Source organism: Elephantulus edwardii, unplaced genomic scaffold (assembly GCF_000299155.1).
Source record: "Elephantulus edwardii isolate Elephantulus edwardi_28Jun2011 unplaced genomic scaffold, EleEdw1.0 scaffold00050, whole genome shotgun sequence".
Taxonomy (NCBI): domain Eukaryota; kingdom Metazoa; phylum Chordata; class Mammalia; order Macroscelidea; family Macroscelididae; genus Elephantulus; species Elephantulus edwardii.
In genome coordinates, this window is record NW_006399800.1 from 8,314,810 (window position 1) to 8,336,353 (window position 21,544).

Consider the following 21,544-nt stretch of genomic DNA (forward strand, 5'->3'; position numbering starts at 1 on the left):
TGCTTGCTGCAGATGGTCAAGGACTGCAGCCTTCAGGATGGATTGAGGTTCAATGTAATGAAGACAAAGATTCTCACCACTGGACCAATTGACAGCATCAGGATGGATGGTGACGAGATTGAGATTGTTCAAAGCTTTAGTTTGCTTGGCTCCACAGTCAACATTCTTGGTACCAGTAGCCAGGAAATTAAAAGACGTATTGCGATGGGAAAGTCTTCTGTTAGGGACCTCTCCAAGTACTGAAGAGCAAGGATGTCTCTCTGGAAACTAAAGTGCATCTGATACAGGCCATGGTCTTGGCTATCACTTGTTATGTATCAGAAAATTGGACAAGGACTAGGGAGGATAGAAGGAGAATTGATGTCTTTGAGCTGTGGTGATGGAGAAAAGTATTGAGGTACCATGACTGCTAAGAAAACAAACAGGTTTATCGCGGAGAGGGTTAAACTGGGCGGCTCCTTGGAGGCAAAGATTCTGAGGCTTCGTCTGACATACTTTGGACATGTTCTAAAGAGGGAGCAGTCCTTGGAGAGGGACATCATGCTTGGTAGGGTAGAGGGACAGCGCAGGACAGGAAGGCCCTCTGTGAGGTGGATTGATTCAGTGACTCGAGTAATCGGATGGGTGTATCGGAGGAGGTGCGATTGGCACAGTACAGCGCAGAGTTTAGGGCTGTTGTACATAGGGTTGCTCTGAGTTGCAAGTGACTCGACGGCACATGACACCACCACGACCGCATTCTTCTGGTATTGCCTTCAGGCAAGATCTATCTGACACTAGCAATAATATCTCTGGTGCTACAGCTTCTAAATATAGCTTGATCTTCTGGCAATTCTTATCAATGCATTATTCTAGCTGATTTTGAATTATTTTTAGTATTATTTGGCCTTTATGGGATATTAATGGTATTATTTGACATTTTCCACATTCTTCAAGATGGTGGATCACCTTTTTGGGAACCAGTATAGATCTCTTCCAGTCAGTTAACCAAGAAACTGTCCTCCAAATTTCCTTGCATAGACTGGTGAGCACACAGGGCTGCATCTGTTAGATGAAACATACCAATTAATACTCCATTCATTCCTTGAGCCTTACTTTTTGGCAATGCCTTTACTGCAGCTTGAACCTCTTCCTTCATTATCATTGGTTCTTGATCATATGGTAATTTCTGAAATATTTCAGTGTCATCAATTCATTGTTACAATGATCCGGTGTATTCTCTCCACCTTCTTTTGATACTTCGTATGTCATTCAAGATTTTGTCCATAGCATCTCAAATTTGCAATTCAAGTCTTGGATTTGTTTTTCATTTCTTTCAGCTTAAGAAATGGTGAGCAAGTTCTTCCCTTTTTATCCTCCAATTCTGGTCTCTGCCCATTCCATTATAATAGTTTGCTTTGTCTTCTCAAACTGCCCTTTGAAATCTTTTGTTCTGCTTTTTATTTTAATGTCTCTTCCTTTAGAACAAGCAAGCAGTGGCAACAGACTAAAGCATTTTTCACACTTCCTCTAACATTTTCCTTCAGGTAGAACTCCCAGCCCTTCAACTTCCATCATGCCTCGCCCAAAGATCCTGGGCTTAGAGCTAGCAAGCAGGGGCAGTAGAGGAAAACATATTCCCCTGCCATCACTTCAGCTTGTGGTCCACAGGCAAAGTGTGAAGCACCAGCATACCAGATCCAGCTGAGACCTTACCTCACCTGGAACACTGTCTTGCTGTGCATCTCAGCTGGAAAACTCAAGCATCCATCCAAGGTCTCTTCCTGTCATGCTGTCACTGGCCTTAGAAGGGCACTGCTCCATGAATTTTGTGTGACTGATTTGCCAGGGGAGCAGAGACATTAAGCCACAGGAAGATGGTCCAGGAGCTGAAGCTCAGAGACAAGGACCTTCCTCAAGATCTGCTAGAGAGAGAAAACTTTCTCCTAAAACTGGTACCTGGGATCAGTTTTGGAGCCTTATAAACGGTAAGATTTAACAAACCTGTCAGTTTGTGACACTGGGGGAAAGATCTGCATATTACAGTAATTATTAGGTTTTTATTTATACTCAAAGTACTTCATGAAACAAAATAACACTCTTAGAAAATTACTGAGAATAGTAATTTGTTTAATATTATGGATAAAAGTATGGATATTTAATAGTGCTTTTGTTGTGATTGTTGTGTTCTTATGTGCTACAGAGTTAGACTACAACTCATGGTGACACTATGAACAACAGACAGTGTTTTTACCTGACAAAACCTCTTAACCAGAATGCCACATATCTTCAGCAGTATGATCTCACCAACAGCTCCAAGTGGAAAAGAAGGGTAGTCTCATCCTTAAGATTTATAGCTGTGAAAACCTGATGGAGCGCTGCTGTGAGTTGGAACCAACTAGATGGCAACAGTTTGAGATTCAGTAACAGAAGATGAAAATTTGATGATTTAGAACTATCGTATTGGAGGAAAGTACAGAACATCCCGTGGACTGCCAAAAGAACAAACAGGTATGTCGTGGAGATGGTGAAGCCAGATTGCTCCTTGGAAGCAAGGGTGGTGAAGCTTCATCTTACGTATTTTGGGAAGGTTGCTAGAAGGACATCATGATTGGAAAGGTGGAAGGGAAGATCCTCAACCAGGTGGACTGACATAGTGACTGCAGAAATGGGCTCAAGAGTGTCAGAGATTGGCTGGCACAAAAATTCTGTTATTCATAGGGTCGCTAAAAGTCATACTTGACCTGACAGCACCTAACAACAGTAAGAGAAGATGATAAAAGCTCAGCTTTTAGCTCAGTATTTTGTTTTAAAATTTCTGCTTAAAGGACTTTTATGAAAACATTGACATGTTTTACTACTTACACAATAAAATGTTTTGTTATATAAACTAGCATGCTATGTGATTGAAAAAAAAAGTGACAACATGCTAGTAACAACTAATCTACATAGTCACTTTGAGGTTTATCTTAAACAAGAGGTTAGTGGGGTTTTACTCTCTTTTCTGAGTTATTATGATACTTTTAAGTGTTTAAAAAGTAATAAATACCACATTAACAATGTATTTCCACACTTTTTAATGCCTGTGTATCTTAATATGTAGTTTCTGAGTACAGAACATGGTTTCTAAATTTAACTTGTATTTTTTTTAAACCAGCACTATAGGAAGTTCCTATCATACAGTATGTATGATACATCATATCATAAATATGTATGATGTACAAACACTTTCTGCTTTACAATTAGATTTTTTTTTTTTTTTTTACAATTAGATTCTTATAAGGGAGCTCTGGTGGGGTAGTCTTTGAGAACTGCATTACTAGTCCAAAGGTGGTGTCTCTCTGGTAGTTGGAATTTACCAGTGGATCCTCAGGAAAAAGATAGGCAATCTCCTCCCATGTGATGTACAGCATGTGAAAACCTGCTGGAAGGTCAGCCCTGAGTCAGTTTTGACTTGATAGGAGGAGTTTCAGTTTTGGATTAATATCCAAAATTACAGTTAATGGAAACTTCCACTTCCTAAACAACATGCCTCTGAAAACTATGAACTTTGATAAATGACGATAGTTATAGAAAGGCTTCAGGCATTTTGTACATGGGGTCCCTATGAGTTGTGCTCGACCCAATGGCAATCAACAACACAACAAATTTTCTACAAAACTTGTTATACACACAACTGGGTGTGTTTCTCTGCGTGTGCATGTGCATATTTACTTACACAAATTGGGTTTCACTATACATATCATTTTCCATATTAAGCATGAAAATAAAGAATGAATTGAAGGTAGAAGTAGGTAGGGAAAAGGATGTAAGACAAGGAAATTGTGAAAGATATTAGAAGTTTTTGCTTATATTATAATAAAGATTAAATGCTTTCATATGTAATTTTATAAAACATTTAAAAGTTTACTGAGAGTGACAAAAAACAAAACTCACTGACATCAAGTTGGAATAAATTCGCAGCTGATCGTGCAGCAGGTATTCAGAGGCTGTAAAATCACATGAGAGGAGACTGCCCATCTTTCTCCCATGTATACTGTGGCTGGCCAAATAATACTAAATGAACCCTTTTTCCTTCAAAATTATATAAATTAGCTTAAAATTAGAAAGTTAAAGGATAATGATACATATTAATCAGTATTCACATTATTATTAAAGCTTATTTATTAAATGTTTATATACATTGCTAAGCAATAGCAGAGTTGAGCTAAGACTATACAATCGTTAAAGAGCAAAATGAAGATTAATACACATCTTTCACTTTTTAGCAGTTGTAAGACTCGACGAGATTGAACCAAACATTTTTAAAAAATTTTTTAAAAGCTTTTCCAAAGATTTCATTTTACTTGGATTCACAATCAATACTCATGGTAACAACAGTTAAGAAATCAAAAGACATGCTGCACTGGTAAAAATCAGCTGTCACATGCCTCTTCAAAGTGCTAAAGAGTAACAATGTCAGTCTGAAGACTAAACTGTAATTGATCTAAACCATAATCATTTCATTTACTTCTTATGTATCTGAAAATTGAACAATGAATAAAGATTACCAAAAATGAATGAATGCCTCTGAACTGTGGCTGTGGAAGAGTACTGACTACTCCATGAACTTCCAAATCCTGTCTTGAAGGAAGTATAATTGGGGAGTATACTAGAGGCAAGAATAATCAAAGTTCAATTAACAGACTTTGGTCATGTTCTCAGGAGAGGTCAATAATTGGAAAACAAAACAAAACTACCATGCTGGGAAAGGCAGAAGGACAGTGAAAGAGAGAAAAATCCTCAACAAAATGGACTGACAGGTAACTGTCACAATGAACCCCAGTTTCTCAGAGAAGGTGAGGATGGTTTAGGACAGTCAAGGTTCAGTTATGTTGTTCATAGGGCTGCATGACTTGTAGTCAACTTGAAGGTACCTAACAATAGCAACAGAAGTCATGTAAGGTACCTACTGGTCTCTCCCTATCTGTAGCAAAGATGAAGAAAATCAAAGACATAATATGGTCCTTAGTCATCTTTTAAGCCTAGAACTGAATACAGTCCAGTCTATCAGCATGAAGCCAAACAACAGGCAAGTCTATAAAGTGAATGGTTAGACTAGGGATGCACTTAATTCTTATAGCAATCAGCCATACAAGATCAAAAGAGAAGTGTCTCCACCATGATAAAACACTTGCTACAATTCTGAGAGCTGGACAATGAAAAAGGATGAAAGAAGAAGAAATGATGTCTTTGAACTGTGATGTTAAGAGTATTAAATATTTCATGGACTACTCAAAGAATTAACAGTTATGTTTTGGGAAAAGTACTGTCAGAATCCTCCTGAGAGGCAAAGATAGCAGTTTTGTCTCTCACACTTTGGACATGTTGCTACGAAAGATTATTCCCTGAAAAGGGACGAAATGCTTGGAAAAGTGGAGGGCCAGTGAAGCAAAAGAACTCCAGTGAGATAGAGTGACAGTGACTACAGCAACGGGCTAAAGTATATCAGATATGATGTGGTTCAGGTCTGTTGTTCAGAGTTGCTATTAGTTGTACTCAACTCAAGGACACCTAACAACAACAAAGTTAAAAAAAGCAAAAAGGATGAATGGGAATGGTAAACACAGGAAGGCAGTGAGAAGAATGCTCTTATAATGTGGGGCCTGAAAGCAAAGAAAACATAATGCAAAATGTTGAAATAGTCGTTAATATAGACTGAAGTCCAATATCAAGAAGACAAATATTCTCACCACTGGCAAGTGGCAGCACTGTGACAGATGGAGGAGAGAATGAAGTTGTTAACAATTTCAGCTTACTCGGCTCCACAAACAATACTCTGGCAACCAGCAATCAGGAAATCAAAGGATGAAGTCATTGGGGAAGAAAGCTGTTAGGGACCTCTCGAAAGTGCTAAAGAGTAATGATGTCAGTCTAGAGACTAAGGCATGCCTATTACAGACCATGGTCTTCACAATTACTTGCTATGCATCAGAGAGCTGGACAATGACTAAGGATGACAGAATAATTGATGCCTTCGAGTTGTAGTGCTGGAGAAGAGTACTGAACATAACATGGACTGCCAAGAGAACAAACAGATCTGTCTTAGAGAAGGTAAAACCAAATTTCTCCTTGGAGGCAAGGATCTTGAAGCTGTCTCACATACTTTGGGCATGTGGGCCAGGAGGACATCATACTTGGAAGGGTAGAGAGACAGTAGAAAAGAGGAAGATCACAGATTGTAGGGTCATTCTGGTGCACTAGGGTTACTAGTGGCCATTGAAAGAAATTGGCTACAATGCCTGAAAGCAGGCAAATAGTACCAAGAATGGATGGGACTGAAAGTAGTCTCAGACTTCCTGGAGCATGTACTATAGCAACATGAAAGGGATCGGGAAGTTCTCTGTTAAACAAAAAGACTATTTTCTAAAGTTCTTGATAAGGGTGTTGAGAGTGCAGTCCCTTGTATTCATGAATACAAAGCTTTTTCTTGAAAACTGTTCATGCTTACCTATATTACCTATGCTTTGTTCCACATGTTTAAACATTCACCCACCCTATGGGTCATGCTTTACTGTACGGTTTGAAATCCTGCTAATAAAAGCAGGAACTTCACACTCTTGGCGTCATTTGCCTGAGAGAGGGATGACCACTTGAAAACCCACATTTATCTCACTGGTCTTCTCTCGACTCCACGAGCACACTAAACAAACAGGATGAGATGAATTGACACAGTAACTAGTGTAATGGTGGTGTGTCGGAGTCAGTGAGACTGGTTCTGGATAGAGCAAGATTCAGAGTTGTTGTACATAGAGTTGCAATGAGTCACTGCATGTGACTCAGTGGCATATAACAAAAACAACAAAATGTTGAGCAGAAAAAAAATCTGAACTTTCATTCAAATCATACTATGTCTGAAAATAATAAATAAGATAACGGCCAAAAAAATTGCTTCAATGCATTAAATTGCTTTTTAATAAAGCACTAAACTCCCACTACCAATACTGATCCCAAATCAGAGACTACAGGACAGAATAGATAAGTATTTTATATTTCTACCTGTAGAGCCATCTTATCCTTTTTTGTAAGAGAAATACTATAAAATCTACTCTAATAACTTCCTGAGTTGGAGTCACTTTAAACTGTTCAAATAGACTTGATGGCAGCTAGTAACAGGCAGAGAGAGGTGTTTTAGATGTTTTCTCATTAACACCCATGAACAAATCTATACTTATGAATGTGATGTTTCTGCTCTCAGATATGAACTCCTCTAGAGCCTGTAAATGTTCTCATAAGCACAGTACCTAGCTCTCTGGCTCATAGTAAAAATAATTCAGACTGACTAGTAAAGAAATAAAACAATATTATTACCATAAACTGATAATTCTATGTTTTGATTTTTAGAATAAAAAGCTTAGAAAAATTGACAATATAGAAACAGTACCTTGTCTACATGGAAAATTAAATCCAGTTCACAGACATTTTCAAAACACTTGTCTAACGTTTCCACAAATACCTAAAGAAAAGAAAAAGATTAAAAGCTTTTTTATAATTGCATTCAAAACTATTGCACATAGGACTGTTATGAGTTGCAGGCAACCGATGGCATATAAAACATGAAAAGCTGATTTCAATCTATTAACTATGAAGCAGTCCATTCATAACTATGAGTTAAAATATTTTAACTCTATTGTCCTATTTCCATTGCTTAAAATTAAAACTGGTATACAGTACAAAAGATCTGGTAATAGATAACTCTTCATAGAAACTACTTTTCAATATATAAATAGTCAAAGCAAAGTCTGCTGAAAATAACCAAGAACTAGAAATTTCTTAGCACCATTACTCACAAAAGGACTTAAAAAGTTACTCCCTCCAAAAATCTCTTCATGTAAGGAAATGTTGAAACTCATTAGAAATATTTAACAAGATAAATGGTATTTTTCTATTTAATGAAGGTTATAGATTATTCCATCAAAAAAACCTTCTTTTTTTATTTTATTTTTTTTAAATTTTATTATTTGTGTGTGTGTGTGTGTGTGTGTGTGTGTGTGTGTGTACCATCAAATCAGATCCGACTGGTACGGGAGGAGATTTTCCCCTCTTCCCCGGCAGAGCATCTGGTGGATTCAAACTGTGCACCTCTGGGATTGTAGTGCAGCTTCTTGCCACTAGGCCACGAGAGCTCACCCAAAAAAACTTTCTAACAAATAAATGTTATAGCACAGTGCAAAGCATGCTTAATGTGATCAGTAATTTTAAAATAGCAAATCTGTATACAAAATCATTAAAGATTACTTACGGAAAGAGGATCAACTTTGGCATCATTTTTATCTGGATTTACACTCTGGCCTAGCTAAATAGTATAATCTTGTGTGAAAACAGGTTAACTCAGCAGTCAGTCTTGCAAGCACCCTCCCTATTTCTGGGAACTGAATTTTGAGTTCTTGAGACATTATGTCAGCTAAGAGTATTTTGTGTGCTTTGGGCACTCTGTTCCAGTTTAGGCCAGATAGTTTATGCTAACAATTTGCTTATGGCAAGCACCTGCTTTGTCTCTGAAAGTCTGATTTTGAGTAACTAAAAGTCAGGCACTTTGGGACTACACACCTATGTGACCGACTGGTCTCCAATAAAGACTCAAGATGGTCAGACTAGGGTGGATGTTGCCATATGAGAACCCTTCACATGCCATCACATAACCTGGCTGAGGGAATTAGGCCCATTTCATAAATGTGGCTTAAGATACACAGTTTGAACCAGCCAGTGGTTGCTTAGGAAAAATGGGCAATCTCCTCTCATGTGATCTCGTGTTTCTGGAAATCTGCTAGAAGGACAGCTACGGGTCGCCACCATCACAACACACATCACTGGGAGGGGATATGGAAGCCTACACTTGGTTTTTGCCTGACTTTACTCTGTATACTTTTTGTAAAGAACTGTAATTGTGAGTACAACTTCTGAATCCTATGGCACCTTTAAGTGAAACAACAAGGTTGTCCAGATGATCCTTAAAAGTTTTTTTTAAATTCTGGAGAAAAACCACTTGGCCAACTGACTGGAAGAGGTCTATATCTGTTCCCATCCCAATGAAGGGTGACCCAACAGAGTGTGGAAACTATAGAACAATATCATTGATTTCACAGGCAAGCAGCAAGATTCTACTGAAGATCATCCAAAAACAGCTTGACCAGCACATTAGCAGAGAACTGCCACACGTCCAGGGTGAGTTTAGAAGGGGTTGTGGTACTAGGGATATTATAGTTAATGTTAGATGGATCTTGGCTGAAAGCAGAGAATACCAGAAGAATGTCTGTGTTTCACTGACTATGCAAAGGAGTTTGACTCTGTGGATCATAACAAACTGTGGCTGACTCTGAGAAGAATGGGGATTCCAGAACAATTGATTGTGCTAATGCAAAACCTATACTTGGACCAAGAGGCAGTTGTCAGAACAGAGCAAGGAAACACTGCATGGTTCAAAACTGGGAAGGGCATATGCCAGGGATGTGTCCTGTCTCCATACCTTTTCAACCTGTATGCAGAGTGGATTATCCAGGAGACTGGGCTCTATGAGGAGAAATGTGGTGTCAGGATTGGTGGAAGATCTATCAACAATCTGTGTTATGAAGATGACACAACCCTGCTTGCTGAAACTGAGGAGGACTGAAGCGCTTGCTGCTGAGGGTCAAGGACTGCAGCCTTCAGGATGGATTGAGGCTCTATGTAAAGAAGACAAAGATTCTCACCATTGGACCAACTGGCAGCATCAGGATGGATGGTGAAGAGATTGAGATTGTTCAAAGCTTTAGTTTGCTTGGCTCCACAGTCAACACTCTTGGCACCAGTAGCCAGGAAATTAAAAGACATATTGCGATGGGAAAGTCTGCTGTTAGGGACCTCTCCAAAGTACTGAAGAGCAATGGTGCCTCTCTGGAGACTAAGGTGTGTCTTGATACAGGCCATGGTCTTTGCAATCACTTCTTATGCATCAGAGAGTTGGACAATGACTAGGGAGGATAGAAGGAGAATTGATGTCTTTGATCTATGGTGATGGAGAAGAGTACAGAGGGTACCATGGACTGCTAGGAAAACAAACAGATTCATGCTCGAGAGGGTTAAACCGGGCAGCTCCTTGGAGGCAAGGATTCTGAGGCTCTGTCTAACATACTTTGGACATGTTGTAAGAAGGGACCGGTCCTTGGAGAGGGACATCATGCTTGGTAGGGTGGAGGGACAGCGCAGGAGGGGAAGGCCCTCTGTGAGGTGGACTGATTCAGTGACTGGGATAATCGGGATGGGTGTATCAGAGACAGTGCGATTGCACAGGGCAGAGTAGAGTTTAGGGCTGTTGTACACAGGGTCGCTATGAGTCACAAGGGACTTGGCGGCACATAACACAACAACAACTTGCATGGTTGTCACTGCTTTTTAATTCTTTTCCCATCTCTATTTCCACTATTTGTCCTATTAAATTCAGGCATAAAATTTAATACTACACTGATACAGCATTACGAGTAAAGGGGTGATTGCTAATATTCTTAACAAGCTATAACTAGCTATCAGGTTGATTCTAATTAATGGTAACCTCAAGTAAGCAGAGTTGAACTGCTTTACATGCAGGTTGTGAAAGCAGATTACTTAATGGAAATGAGAATTATAGGAAGGAAGTGGGAAAAGAATGATTACAGTAAGTATTGTAGTTAATGTTATAAAACAAAATGTCTACATGATTGATTAAAAATCAATTCGCTTTGTGAATTTTCATTTAAATTATTGATGTTGTTATTATATGCCGCTGAGTTGAATGCAATTCCTGGAGACCCTATGTACAACATCCATAAATCCTGCTCTATTTTGTACCAATCTTATTGTCTCAGTCACACATACCCCCATTACCCTACTCACTGAATCAATCCATCTCATTTAGGGTCTTCTTCTCCTGCGCTGTCCCTCCACCCTCCCAAGCATGTTGTCTCTTTTCAAGGACTGGTTCCTCCTTGCAACACGTCCAAAGTATGTCAAATGAAGTTTCAGAATCCTTGCCTCCAAAGAGCAGCCTGGTTTAAACTTCTCTAGGCCAAATCTGTTCGTTCTCTTAGCAGTCCATGGTATAGTCAATACTCTTCTCCAACACTACAGCTCATAGGCACCAATTCTCCTTCTATCATCCCTAGTCACTGTTTAGTTCCCTGATGCATAGCAGTGACTGCAAAGACCATGTCCTGTGTCAGGCACACCTTAGTCTCCAGACTGACATTACTGCTCTTCAGTACCTTGGCGAGGTCTCTGACAGCAAACTTTCCAAAAGCAATATATCTTTTAATTTCCTGGCTGCTGGTGCCTAGAGTGTTGACTGTGGAGCCAAGTAAACTAAAGCTGTTTACAATCTTAATCTCTTCACTCTCCACCACGATGCTGCCAGTCAGCCCAGTGATGAGAATATTTGTTTCCTTTATGTTGAGCTTCAATCCATATTGAAGGCTGCAATCCTTGACCTTCTGAAACAAGCACTTCAGGTCCTCCTCAGTTTCAGCAAGCCGGATTGTGTCATCTATATAATGCCGGTTATTGATGAATCTTCCTCCCACCTTGATGCCACATTCCTCCACATACAGCCCAGCCTACAGGATAATCTGTTCTGAAAATAAACTGAAAAGGTATGGAGAAAGAATCCCCTGAATGCACCCTTTCTGATTTTGAATCATGCAGTTTCTCCTTGTTCTGTTCTGACGACTGTCTCATGATCCTAGAGAAGCATATTAGCACTTTTTATAGATACTATGAAGTATCTTCAAAGCTACTACATAAACAAACTTATACTCCAAATACAGCTCCAGTGATACTACATCTTGAGAGCACTTTGTGTTCCCAGTCTTTTCATTTTAGTCATTCTTACAGACATGTAGTCTTATGTCACTATGATATTAATTCCTATTTCTATGTCTATGTTGTTTAATGAGAATGAGTACCTTTTCCTATTTATCAGCTACTTAAAGATCTTTTTTTATGAGGTCTGTTCAAGACTCCTGTTCATCTTTTTACTGGTTTGTCATTTTCTTATTGCTATATAGGTAATCTTTACATAATCTAGAGACAGTTCTCTATGATATGCACGCATTAAAAATATCTTCTATTCTACTGGACAGATAGCAACATCATGATAGATGGGGGAAAGATTAAAGTTTTCAACAATTTCATCTTACTGAGATCCACAATCAAATCTCTGGGTATGATCAGTCAGGAGATATGGAAACATATTGTTTTGGGCACAAGTTGTCTATCAGGGACCTCTCCAAATTACTGAGGAGTGATATCAGTTTGAAGACTACGGTGTACCTGATTCAGACCATGGTCTTTTCAATCACTTGCTATGAATATGACAGATAGACAATAAATAAGGATGACAAAAGAAGAATTGATGCCTTTGAGTTGTGGTGTTGGAGAAGAGTACTCAATATCCCAGAATTTTCGTAGGAGGTAAAGATGACAAAGCTTCATCTCACAATAGTTTAGGCATATTGCTAGGAGAGGCTATAACTTTGAGAAGCACATCATCCTTGGATAGGAGGAGGGTTAGCAAAAGAGAGGAAGACCCTCGACATGATGGATTGACACACTGACTGGGGCAATAGGTCCAAGTGAGTCAGAGATAAAGAAGATGGCATAGAATGGGACCGAGTTCAGTTCTAATGTTCGGTGGGTTGCTACGAGTCATGCCTGACTCAATGGCACCTAATGATAACGACACTCTGTTCAGAACACAGAAAACTTAAGTTCCAATAAAATACATTTTATATTTCTTTTTCCTTTATGGTAATATATTTCACAAAATTCTTTCTTTATGGTTAATATATTTTTGTTGAGTTTAAGAAAAATCAAGAGCTAAATCAAAATGAGAAACATATTCTCCCAGAAAATATATTACTATAATATATAACATTTTTAAAAAATAATAAAAGCTGTATTGGATTTATTTCCCATGTTTATATTGAAACTATCCAGAATTGATTTTTATGTGTTGTTGTTAGGTGCCACTGGGTCATACTTTATGGCACTTAGCAACAACAAAAACAGGATACCCCCCTTTTTTTTTTTACTTATCCTTCCACTAGTTTGACTACTCATACATATTCAATTTTTTTGTTGTTGTTGTTAACAATCAGAAAATTACTACCCTAAAAAGGTGAAAATGCTGTCTAAATAATTTCCCTCCATTCATTTCTACTGACAGATACTCAGTGCAATTCATTGACTGTGTAGATTATGGTGGGCAAACGAGGAAAAAAAATCTGGGTACCACTGATGCACTACACATTGGCAAAGAATATGAGTTGCCTAGTAGGGAGGCTAGAAGAAGAATTGATGCCTTTGAGCTGTGGTGCTGGAGAAGAGTACTGAATGTACCATGGACTGCCAAGAAAACAAACAGATTTATCCTAGAGAGGGTTAAACTAGGCTACGCCTTGGAGGCAAAGATTCTGGGGCTTCGTCTGACATACTTTGGACATGTTGTAAGGAGACACAGGTCTTTAGAGAGGGACATCATGCTGGAGTAGAGGGACAGCACAGGAGGGGAAGACCCTCTATGAGATGGATTGATTCAGTGACTGGGGTATTCGGGATGGGTGTGTCAGAGGCAATGCGATTGGCAAAGGATAGAGGAGGGTTTAGGGCTGTTGTACATAGGGTCGCTATGAGTCGCAAACAACTCGACAGCATATAACAACAAGAACAGTAGCTATTCTGTGGGAGATATGGGCAATCTCTTGTGTGGTTTACTATTTCCGAAAATCTGCTGGAAGGTCAGGTATGAGTCTGTTCCAACTCCAGAGTACACAACAACAAGAGTAACAACAATAATAATAACTAGAGATTGTATGCCAAAGTGGTGAAGACATAAGTTTTGAAACACTAACAAACATAGTTTCAAAGACTTGCTCTGCTGCTAATAAATTATGTGACCTTGAGCATCAATTAATACCTTGAAGTCTCAGAACCATAAAATGGTGATAAAACTACCTATTATTCTGTATTGTTATAAAAACTGAATTATATAACTTAGATAAAGTACTGAGCACAGTGCCTAAAACATATTAAATGAGAGCCAACATTATTTACTTGGTTAGCCAAAATATAAGATGATTCTGAAAATACCAATAGAAAATTCTAATATTATTGACAAAAACTGGTATGAAAAGAAGCAAATACATGAAAGCTGAGGATGCCCAGTTTGTAGTTTGCTAGCTCAGCTATCAAGATAAAAGTATCAATAGCCAAAAGTAACAATATCAACTACAGGAGACATGAGTACTTAGAAAAATCAAAAGGTATCATCATATAGCAAAATGTTACACTATTTTATTTTTTAAAAATAACACTACTTTCTTAATTTATGAAAAGAAATAAGATTTGAAGCATTCAAAAGACACATTAGTTCTTTGAAATTCTTTTAAATAAAACTAAAAGCAAAGATTCTTTTCATACAACTTTGTATTAATTTTCTTCTGATCCAGCAAAATTAACAAGAAATCCAGAGCCCCAAGGTGGATACAAACACTAATTTGTTACCAACTTAAAAACAAAACAAAACAACACTCCAATTAATTTGCAATCTGAAGAAATGTTTTAAGAAATTAAAAGACTCGGGAGTTCCAATCAGAATACAAAAACCAATAAGCCTGCTGTTGCATTAGTCCACTAAAAGAAAAATAAAGAGGCAAAAACTAGCCATAACATAGTAAAGAGCACCCTCTTCTGTTTCATTTTCTAAATGATATAAAGTTGACAGTCTATTTCAATAAAATAGTATCTATTAAGTATCTATTATCCCTGGGGTGATTCACTAATCTAGAGGTTGACAAGATTTGAAACTACCTACTGGTTATACAGGACAAAGGCCTGATGACTAGTCATGGAGTGAAAATAACTGCAAAGAAGGATACATTTGTGTACAACTAGAGAACTGAAAGTTACAAATTCATATTTCCTAAAAGATCATCTAAAAATCTCAAAACCAAACCAATGAGTTGGTTCCAAGTCACAGTGACTCCCCATCAGATTTCCAAGGCTGTAAATCTTTACAGGAAGAGACTGTCCACCTATCCCCCGAGGAACAGCTGGGGGATTCAAGCTCTTGATCTTTCAATTAGTAATGTGACATGTTGTACACTGTGCCACCACCATACCCAAAACCTACTGCTGTCGAGTCAATTCTGACCTTATATTTGGTTTCTGACATTGTAAATCCTTACGGAAGGATTTCCATCTTTCTCCTAGAGCCCATCTTTCTCCTAGGGAGAAATAAATTCCAACTATCGACCTTTCATTAACAGCATAATGTTTAATGTACTACATCACTAAAGCTTCTTCTAAAAGACCCTCAGGGAATTAAAGGCAGAATATCTAGAAATAAGAACCTGGCAGGTATAGATGAACAACACATAAAGCTGGGTTACATGATCCTCTTAAAGGTACATGTCATTCAGTTTGTTACATGGCAATCCCAGTAAAGTGGCAGGACAGTAATCAACAAAATAGATTTCAATCATCTGTTTGTAAAATCGCTTCCTCAATCATGTCTGCTTCTGAGGATCTACTGTAAAGATTTACTGATAATGATTTTATTTCAGACTGGTCTAGTGACATATAATCAGTGTCTCTGATTTTAAACTTTTATACATGGTGCACAATCAGGTAGTTTTATTGTCATTTATATATAAGTTCTCCAAGAGTCAGATCCTACTCAATAGCAACTAACATTAAACAGTTGTTCTTATCAAGTTTATGTTTTTAAAAATAAGCATTAAATTACATAAGTGACTGCCCATAACTCTCCCATGAATCTGCTGGTGCATTTGAACTGCACGCCTCTGAGACTGTAGCACGGCTTCTTACCACTAGGCCACCCGAGTTTCCTGATAAAGTGCTACTTCTTGTTACATGCCTGCAACTCACAGCGACTCTACACTACCCTGAGTCTGTCTCACTCTCTCCGACATACTTGCCCCTATTACCAGAAGTACTGTTACAATCCATCTTATCTGGGGTCTTCCTTTCCTGTACTGTCTCTCCTGCCTTCCAAGAATGATGCCCTTCTCCCTTCTGGCCACATACCCAAAGTATGTGAGATAGAAGCTCAAAATCCCTGCCTCCGAGGAGCAGCTTGGTTGTTTCCTTGACAATCCAGACTCTTTTCCAGCAACACAACTCAAATGCATTAGATATTCTTCTCTCATCCTTAAACACTGTCCAGCTCTCTGATGCATAACAAGTAACTGAGAAGACCCCGGCCTGAATCAGGTACACCTTACTCTCCAGACTAAAATCATTGTTCTTTAGTACTTTGGAGAGGTCCCTGACAGCAGAAAATTTCTCTACTGCAACTTGTCTTTTGATTTCCTCACTGTTGGTACCAAGGTGGATTGTGCTACCAAGAAAGCTGAAACTGTTAACAAACTCCATCTCTTCTCCATCTATCATGGTGCTGCCAACTGGCCCAGTGGTGAGAATCTCAATCTATTGCTTATATCTATAATGCAGAAATGTCTTTCTTTTGCTCCTTTCAGGAAGCTGCTTGCCTGTCAGTTCTAAAGATAAAAGTGCTCATCACACAGTAAATGCACCCTTAAAGTCTCTATTTTTATTAACACTACGTCAATGATGTAAGTGTCCAAATCAGGTTTAATGGCAAACCTAGTCATATGCAAACTCAAGTGCTATTTAAACACCTTAAATATCTCACCTTACAGAGCAGGAGAGGGATATGTAAAGATGCTGTGAGGTGCTATCAAGTTGAGTACAACTCGTAGCAACTCTACAAACAACAGATCTGAACTCTGTCCAATTCTGTGCCATCCTCATCATCTCTGACACACTTGACTCCACAGTTGCAGTCACTGTGTCAATCTATCTTGTTGAGGGTCTTCCTCTTTCATGGACCCTACATCTTTCCAATCATTGTCATTTTCCAAGGAAAAGTGCAAGAAGACTACATCCAAAGCTGTCATTCAAATGTAATTGGTCTGATTTAAAATTCAAACTCTTTCTGAGCTCTCCTGGCACATTCAGTACTTTTTTGTGACTTTTAAAAATTTTGCCTTTAATGAATTGGTATTTTTCAAGAGTATCTGTTCAGTGACTGAAGGTAAAGGTATCTTCTTGTTCCATTCCAGAGAGTTGCTAGCAACTCACAGTAACCCTTTGTATAATAAATAGCTTTGAACCCTGCCCTATCCTGAGCCTGTATTACCTGTCGACACTTATGCCCATTAGCCCAGTTACTGTATCAATCAATCAGTCTCATGCAGAGTGTTCCTCTCCTGTGCTGTTCCTCCACTTTCCAAGCATAATGTCCTTATCCAAGGACTGGTCCTTCCTGGCAACATGCCTAAAGTATGTGAGATGGAGCTTCAGAATCCTTGCCTCCAAGGAGCAGCCTGGTTTCACCTTCTCCAAAACAGACCTGTTTGCTCTCTTGACAGTCAATGGTATGCTCAATACTCTTCTCTAGCACCACAACTAAAAGGCATCAATTCTTCTTCTGCCATCCTTAGTCACTGTCCAGCTCTCTGAGGCACACCAAGTAATTGAAAAGACCATGACCTGAATTAAGTGCACCTTATTTTCTAGACTGGTATGTTTGCTTTTCAGCACTTTGGAGACGTTCTTGATTGATTTCCCTACTGCAATTCATCTTTTGATTTCCTGACTGCTGGTGCTAAGGGTGCTGATTATAGGACCAAGCAAGCTAAAATTGTTACCAATCTCACTCTCTTCTCCATCTGTCATGGTGCTGCCAATTGGCCCACTGGTGAAAACCTTTGTTTTTTTGATGTTGAGCTTCAATCCATATTGAAGGCTGCAGTCTTTGCCCTTCTGAAGCAAATGCTTCAGGTCATCCTCACTTTCAGCAAGCAAGGTTGTATCATCTGCATAACACATGTTGATGAGTCTTCCTTCAATTCTGATGCCACATTTCTCCTCACAAAGTCTAGCATCTCAAATAATCTGTTATACATGTAGATTAAAAAGATATAGAGACAGGATGCATCCCTGCCAGACTCCTTTCTTGATGTCCCTTCTCCAAGGAGTAGACTCAAAGGTATCTTGGCGTATCATTTTAGTAGTCTCTAATTTTCATCTTCTAATTTTTGGGCTCATGGTTTTTTGTTACTATCTTTTAATATCAAGTGAATCATCATACTGGTCAAATCTGATGAAAAAACGCCCCACCTTATTTAAAGTGTTAAAAAGAAGAGACAAAGCAGGCTTTTCATGTTGGGTATACCAAGCTGTCCATAATTTATAGGAGTCGTATGTAGGTCAGAACAAAACTTAGCCTGATCTTGCATCATTCTTAGAATCTCTACCACTGTTGCAGTCATTGTGTCAATATTTTCTACTAACACCACAATTCAAAATTCTTCAACCCTCTTAATTCACTGTCCAATCCTCACCACTTGACCAACAGGCAATATCATGATAGATAGAGAAAGACTGAACTTGTCAACAACTTTACCTTATTTGTATCCACAGTCAATACACTTGGCACCAGCATTCAAAAGATTAAAGAGATGTACTGTACTGAAATGAAAAAGTCTGCAGTCAGAGAGCTCTCCAAATTATTGAGAAGCAATGATACTAGTTTAAGGTCTAAGGTGAGTCTGTTTCAGGCCATGGTCTTTCCAATTGTTTGCTACGGATCTGAGAGCTGGACAATGAATAAGGATGGCAGAAGGGAAATTGATGCCTACGAACTATGGTATTGAAGAAGAGTATTGAACATCCATCCGATGGACTGCTAAAAGAACAGATTATGTTTTGGAAAGTGTGCAGCTAGAGTGTCCCTCGGAGGTAAAGACGATAAATGGTCATCTCACATACTACGGACATGTTGGTGGGAGAAGCTATTCCTTGGAGAGGGATATCATCCTTAGAAAGGGAGATGGATGGCAAAGGAAAAGAGAACTCTCAACCAGGTGGATTAACACAGTCTGTGAGTGACTGTGAGGACAGCAAGGATTATTCATAGGGTCACTATGAGCCATATTTTATTTGATGGCACCTAACAACAAGAAGAACTGAAAATACCATGGTTTCTGTGAGATGCATCTTAAAGTGACATAAACACTTGACAGAGGTTCAGCTGTAGCATATCTGCCCATTACAATAAGTCATTTGATTTTTTTACTGTTGCTTCCATTGGTGTTGATTGTAGAGCCAAATAAAATAAATCCCTGACAACTTCAATCTTTTTTCCCCAATTATATCATGTTGTTGTATAATGGCACAATTATGAGAATTTTTGTTTTAGCTCAAAATTTACTGTCATGTTAGACCTGATTCAGTGGTAAGCTAACTCCCCATTGGGTTTTCAAGGCTCTACACTGCACAGGGAACTCTCCAAAACTGAAGAGCAATGGTGTCTCTTTGGAGACTAAGGTGCATCTTATACAGGCCATGGTCTTTGCTATCACTTGTTATGCATCAGAGAGTTGGACAGTGACTAAGGAGGATAGAAGGAAAATTGATGCCTTTGAGCTGTGGTGCTGGAGAAGAGTATTGAGGGTACCATGGACTGCTAGGAAAACAAACAGATTCATCTTGGAGAGAGTGAAACTGGGCTCCTTGGAGGCAAGGATTCGGAAGCTTTGTCTAACATACTTTGGACATGTTGTAGAGGAGAGACTGGTCCTTAGAGAGGGACATCATGCTTGGTAGGGTGGAGGGACAGCGCAGAAGGGTAAGGCCCCCTATGAGGTGGTTGATTCAGTGACTGGGATAATTGGGATGGGAGTGTCGGAGACAGTGTGATTGGCACAGGACAGAGCAGAGTTTAGGGATATTGTACATGGGGTCGCTACAAGTTGCAAGCGACTCGATGGCACATAACAACACCACCACCACACTGCACAGGAGTCATGTGCCCATCTTTCTCCAAGGAGCTGTCAATGGTAGACCCAAACTATCAGAGAGGCATGGTTTTCGGATTAGCCAAGCAACTCCCGAAGAGGGTACTGTGCCAACAGAGCTTCCTCACTTTCTTTTTTTGCGGTGTGAAATATATTGAATAAATGCTTCAAATCTTTAAGTAAGGTTGTATCCTCTGCATTCTGCTGTTTCACTCTCTAGGATGATGTGCTCAGCATTAAATAGGTACAATGAAAGGACACAAGGTAGGCCATGGTCTTTGCAATTACTTGCTGTGCATCAGAGAGCTGGACAATAACTAGTGAGGAAAGAAGGAGAACTGAAATATTTGAGCTTTGGTGCTGGAGAAGAGTACTGAATATACCATGGACTGCTAAGAAAACAAACAAGTTCATCTTGGAGAGGGTTAAACTAGGCTTCTCTTTGGAGGCAAGGATTCTGAGGCTTCATCTGACATACTTAGGACATACTACAAGGAGGGACCCGTCCTTGGAGAGGGATGTCATGCTTGGGGGTGGGGTGAGGAACAGTGCAGGAGGGGAAGAACCTCTACGAGCTAGATTGATTCAGACTGAGATAATTGGGGTGGGTGTGTTGGAGACAGTGAGATTGGCACAGGACAAAGTAGGGTTTAGGGCTGTTGTACATAGGGTCACTATGAGTCTCAAGCTACTCCACAGCACATAACAATAACAACAACAAGAAGTAACCCTTTGTTCTGCTTGAATGACTGCTTTTTGGGTCTATAAGCACAATTAAGTGTTCTAGAATTTCCCTTCTTCACAATGTTATCAATAGTTTAAAAAGGGTGCAGCCAGTATAGGGGGTGACAGCACCTGATCTCCACTAAGCACACAAAAGGTAACAATACCAAGTGAGAACATCCCCACCCAAAAACCAATTCTCATAAAGTCAGACATGCTCCCACACTCCTCACAACTTCTTCTATAAATTCTAACACCAACCATCCCTCCCAGGGCTCTCACTGTTTTGCTCTTGAGTCTGCCAATCCACTGTAATGGCTACAATGAGTTCACAGGCAATATTCACAATTATGGGGTCTTCTTGGGAAGTTAACAGGTTACAATTCAGGTTGGAAGCAGGGTACAATATGCTTAAAGATCCTCCGACTTTCAACCTCAGACCTTTAAAAGCTATCTTAGTCCTGTCAATAATGGCATCTCCTCCCTTACGCCAACCAGACTCATGGCACTGACTCTGAGGGGCAGCAATCCACGCTCAGATGTGTCTCACATCAGCCTCTGATTTTCTACTGCTTTTGCATTGCTTTTATCTAGACCCTGGTTGAAGCGGAGCAGAATGTACAGAAAGCTCTGGTCTAAATGAATGAGCAATAAATTTTCCAATTTTTCTTTCTTGTTTATAGTGGCAATCCCATTTTCTAACACTAAATTTGCTCAATTTAAGCCTGAATGACAAGACTGACCAAATCCCTAATTAGTCAACTACATATGCATGTTCCCACTTAAAAGGTGCTTATGTGCCTCATTCATATCATTAGTAGAGACCAACCCAGCCATGTGGTGAAAATCAAAGTCACTGGCTAGGAAAGCCACTTTGAAAAATAAACTTATGGTTGTTGTTGTTATGTGCCGTCGAGTCGCTTGCAACTCATAGAGACCCTATGTACAAC

At 39.2% G+C, this 21,544-nt stretch overlaps 1 protein-coding gene across 1 annotated transcript in view; it reads right to left on the minus strand.

Annotated features, from left to right (window-relative positions):
- The window catches only part of AP3S1 (adaptor-related protein complex 3, sigma 1 subunit), an 80,414-nt gene that overhangs the window by 17,654 nt on the left and 41,216 nt on the right, over window positions 1-21,544 (minus strand). Inside the window, exon 4 of the mRNA XM_006886669.1 lies at window positions 7,403-7,474. Within this exon, the coding sequence (XP_006886731.1) occupies window positions 7,403-7,474 (72 nt within the window). The remainder of the gene's footprint in view (window positions 1-7,402; window positions 7,475-21,544) is intronic.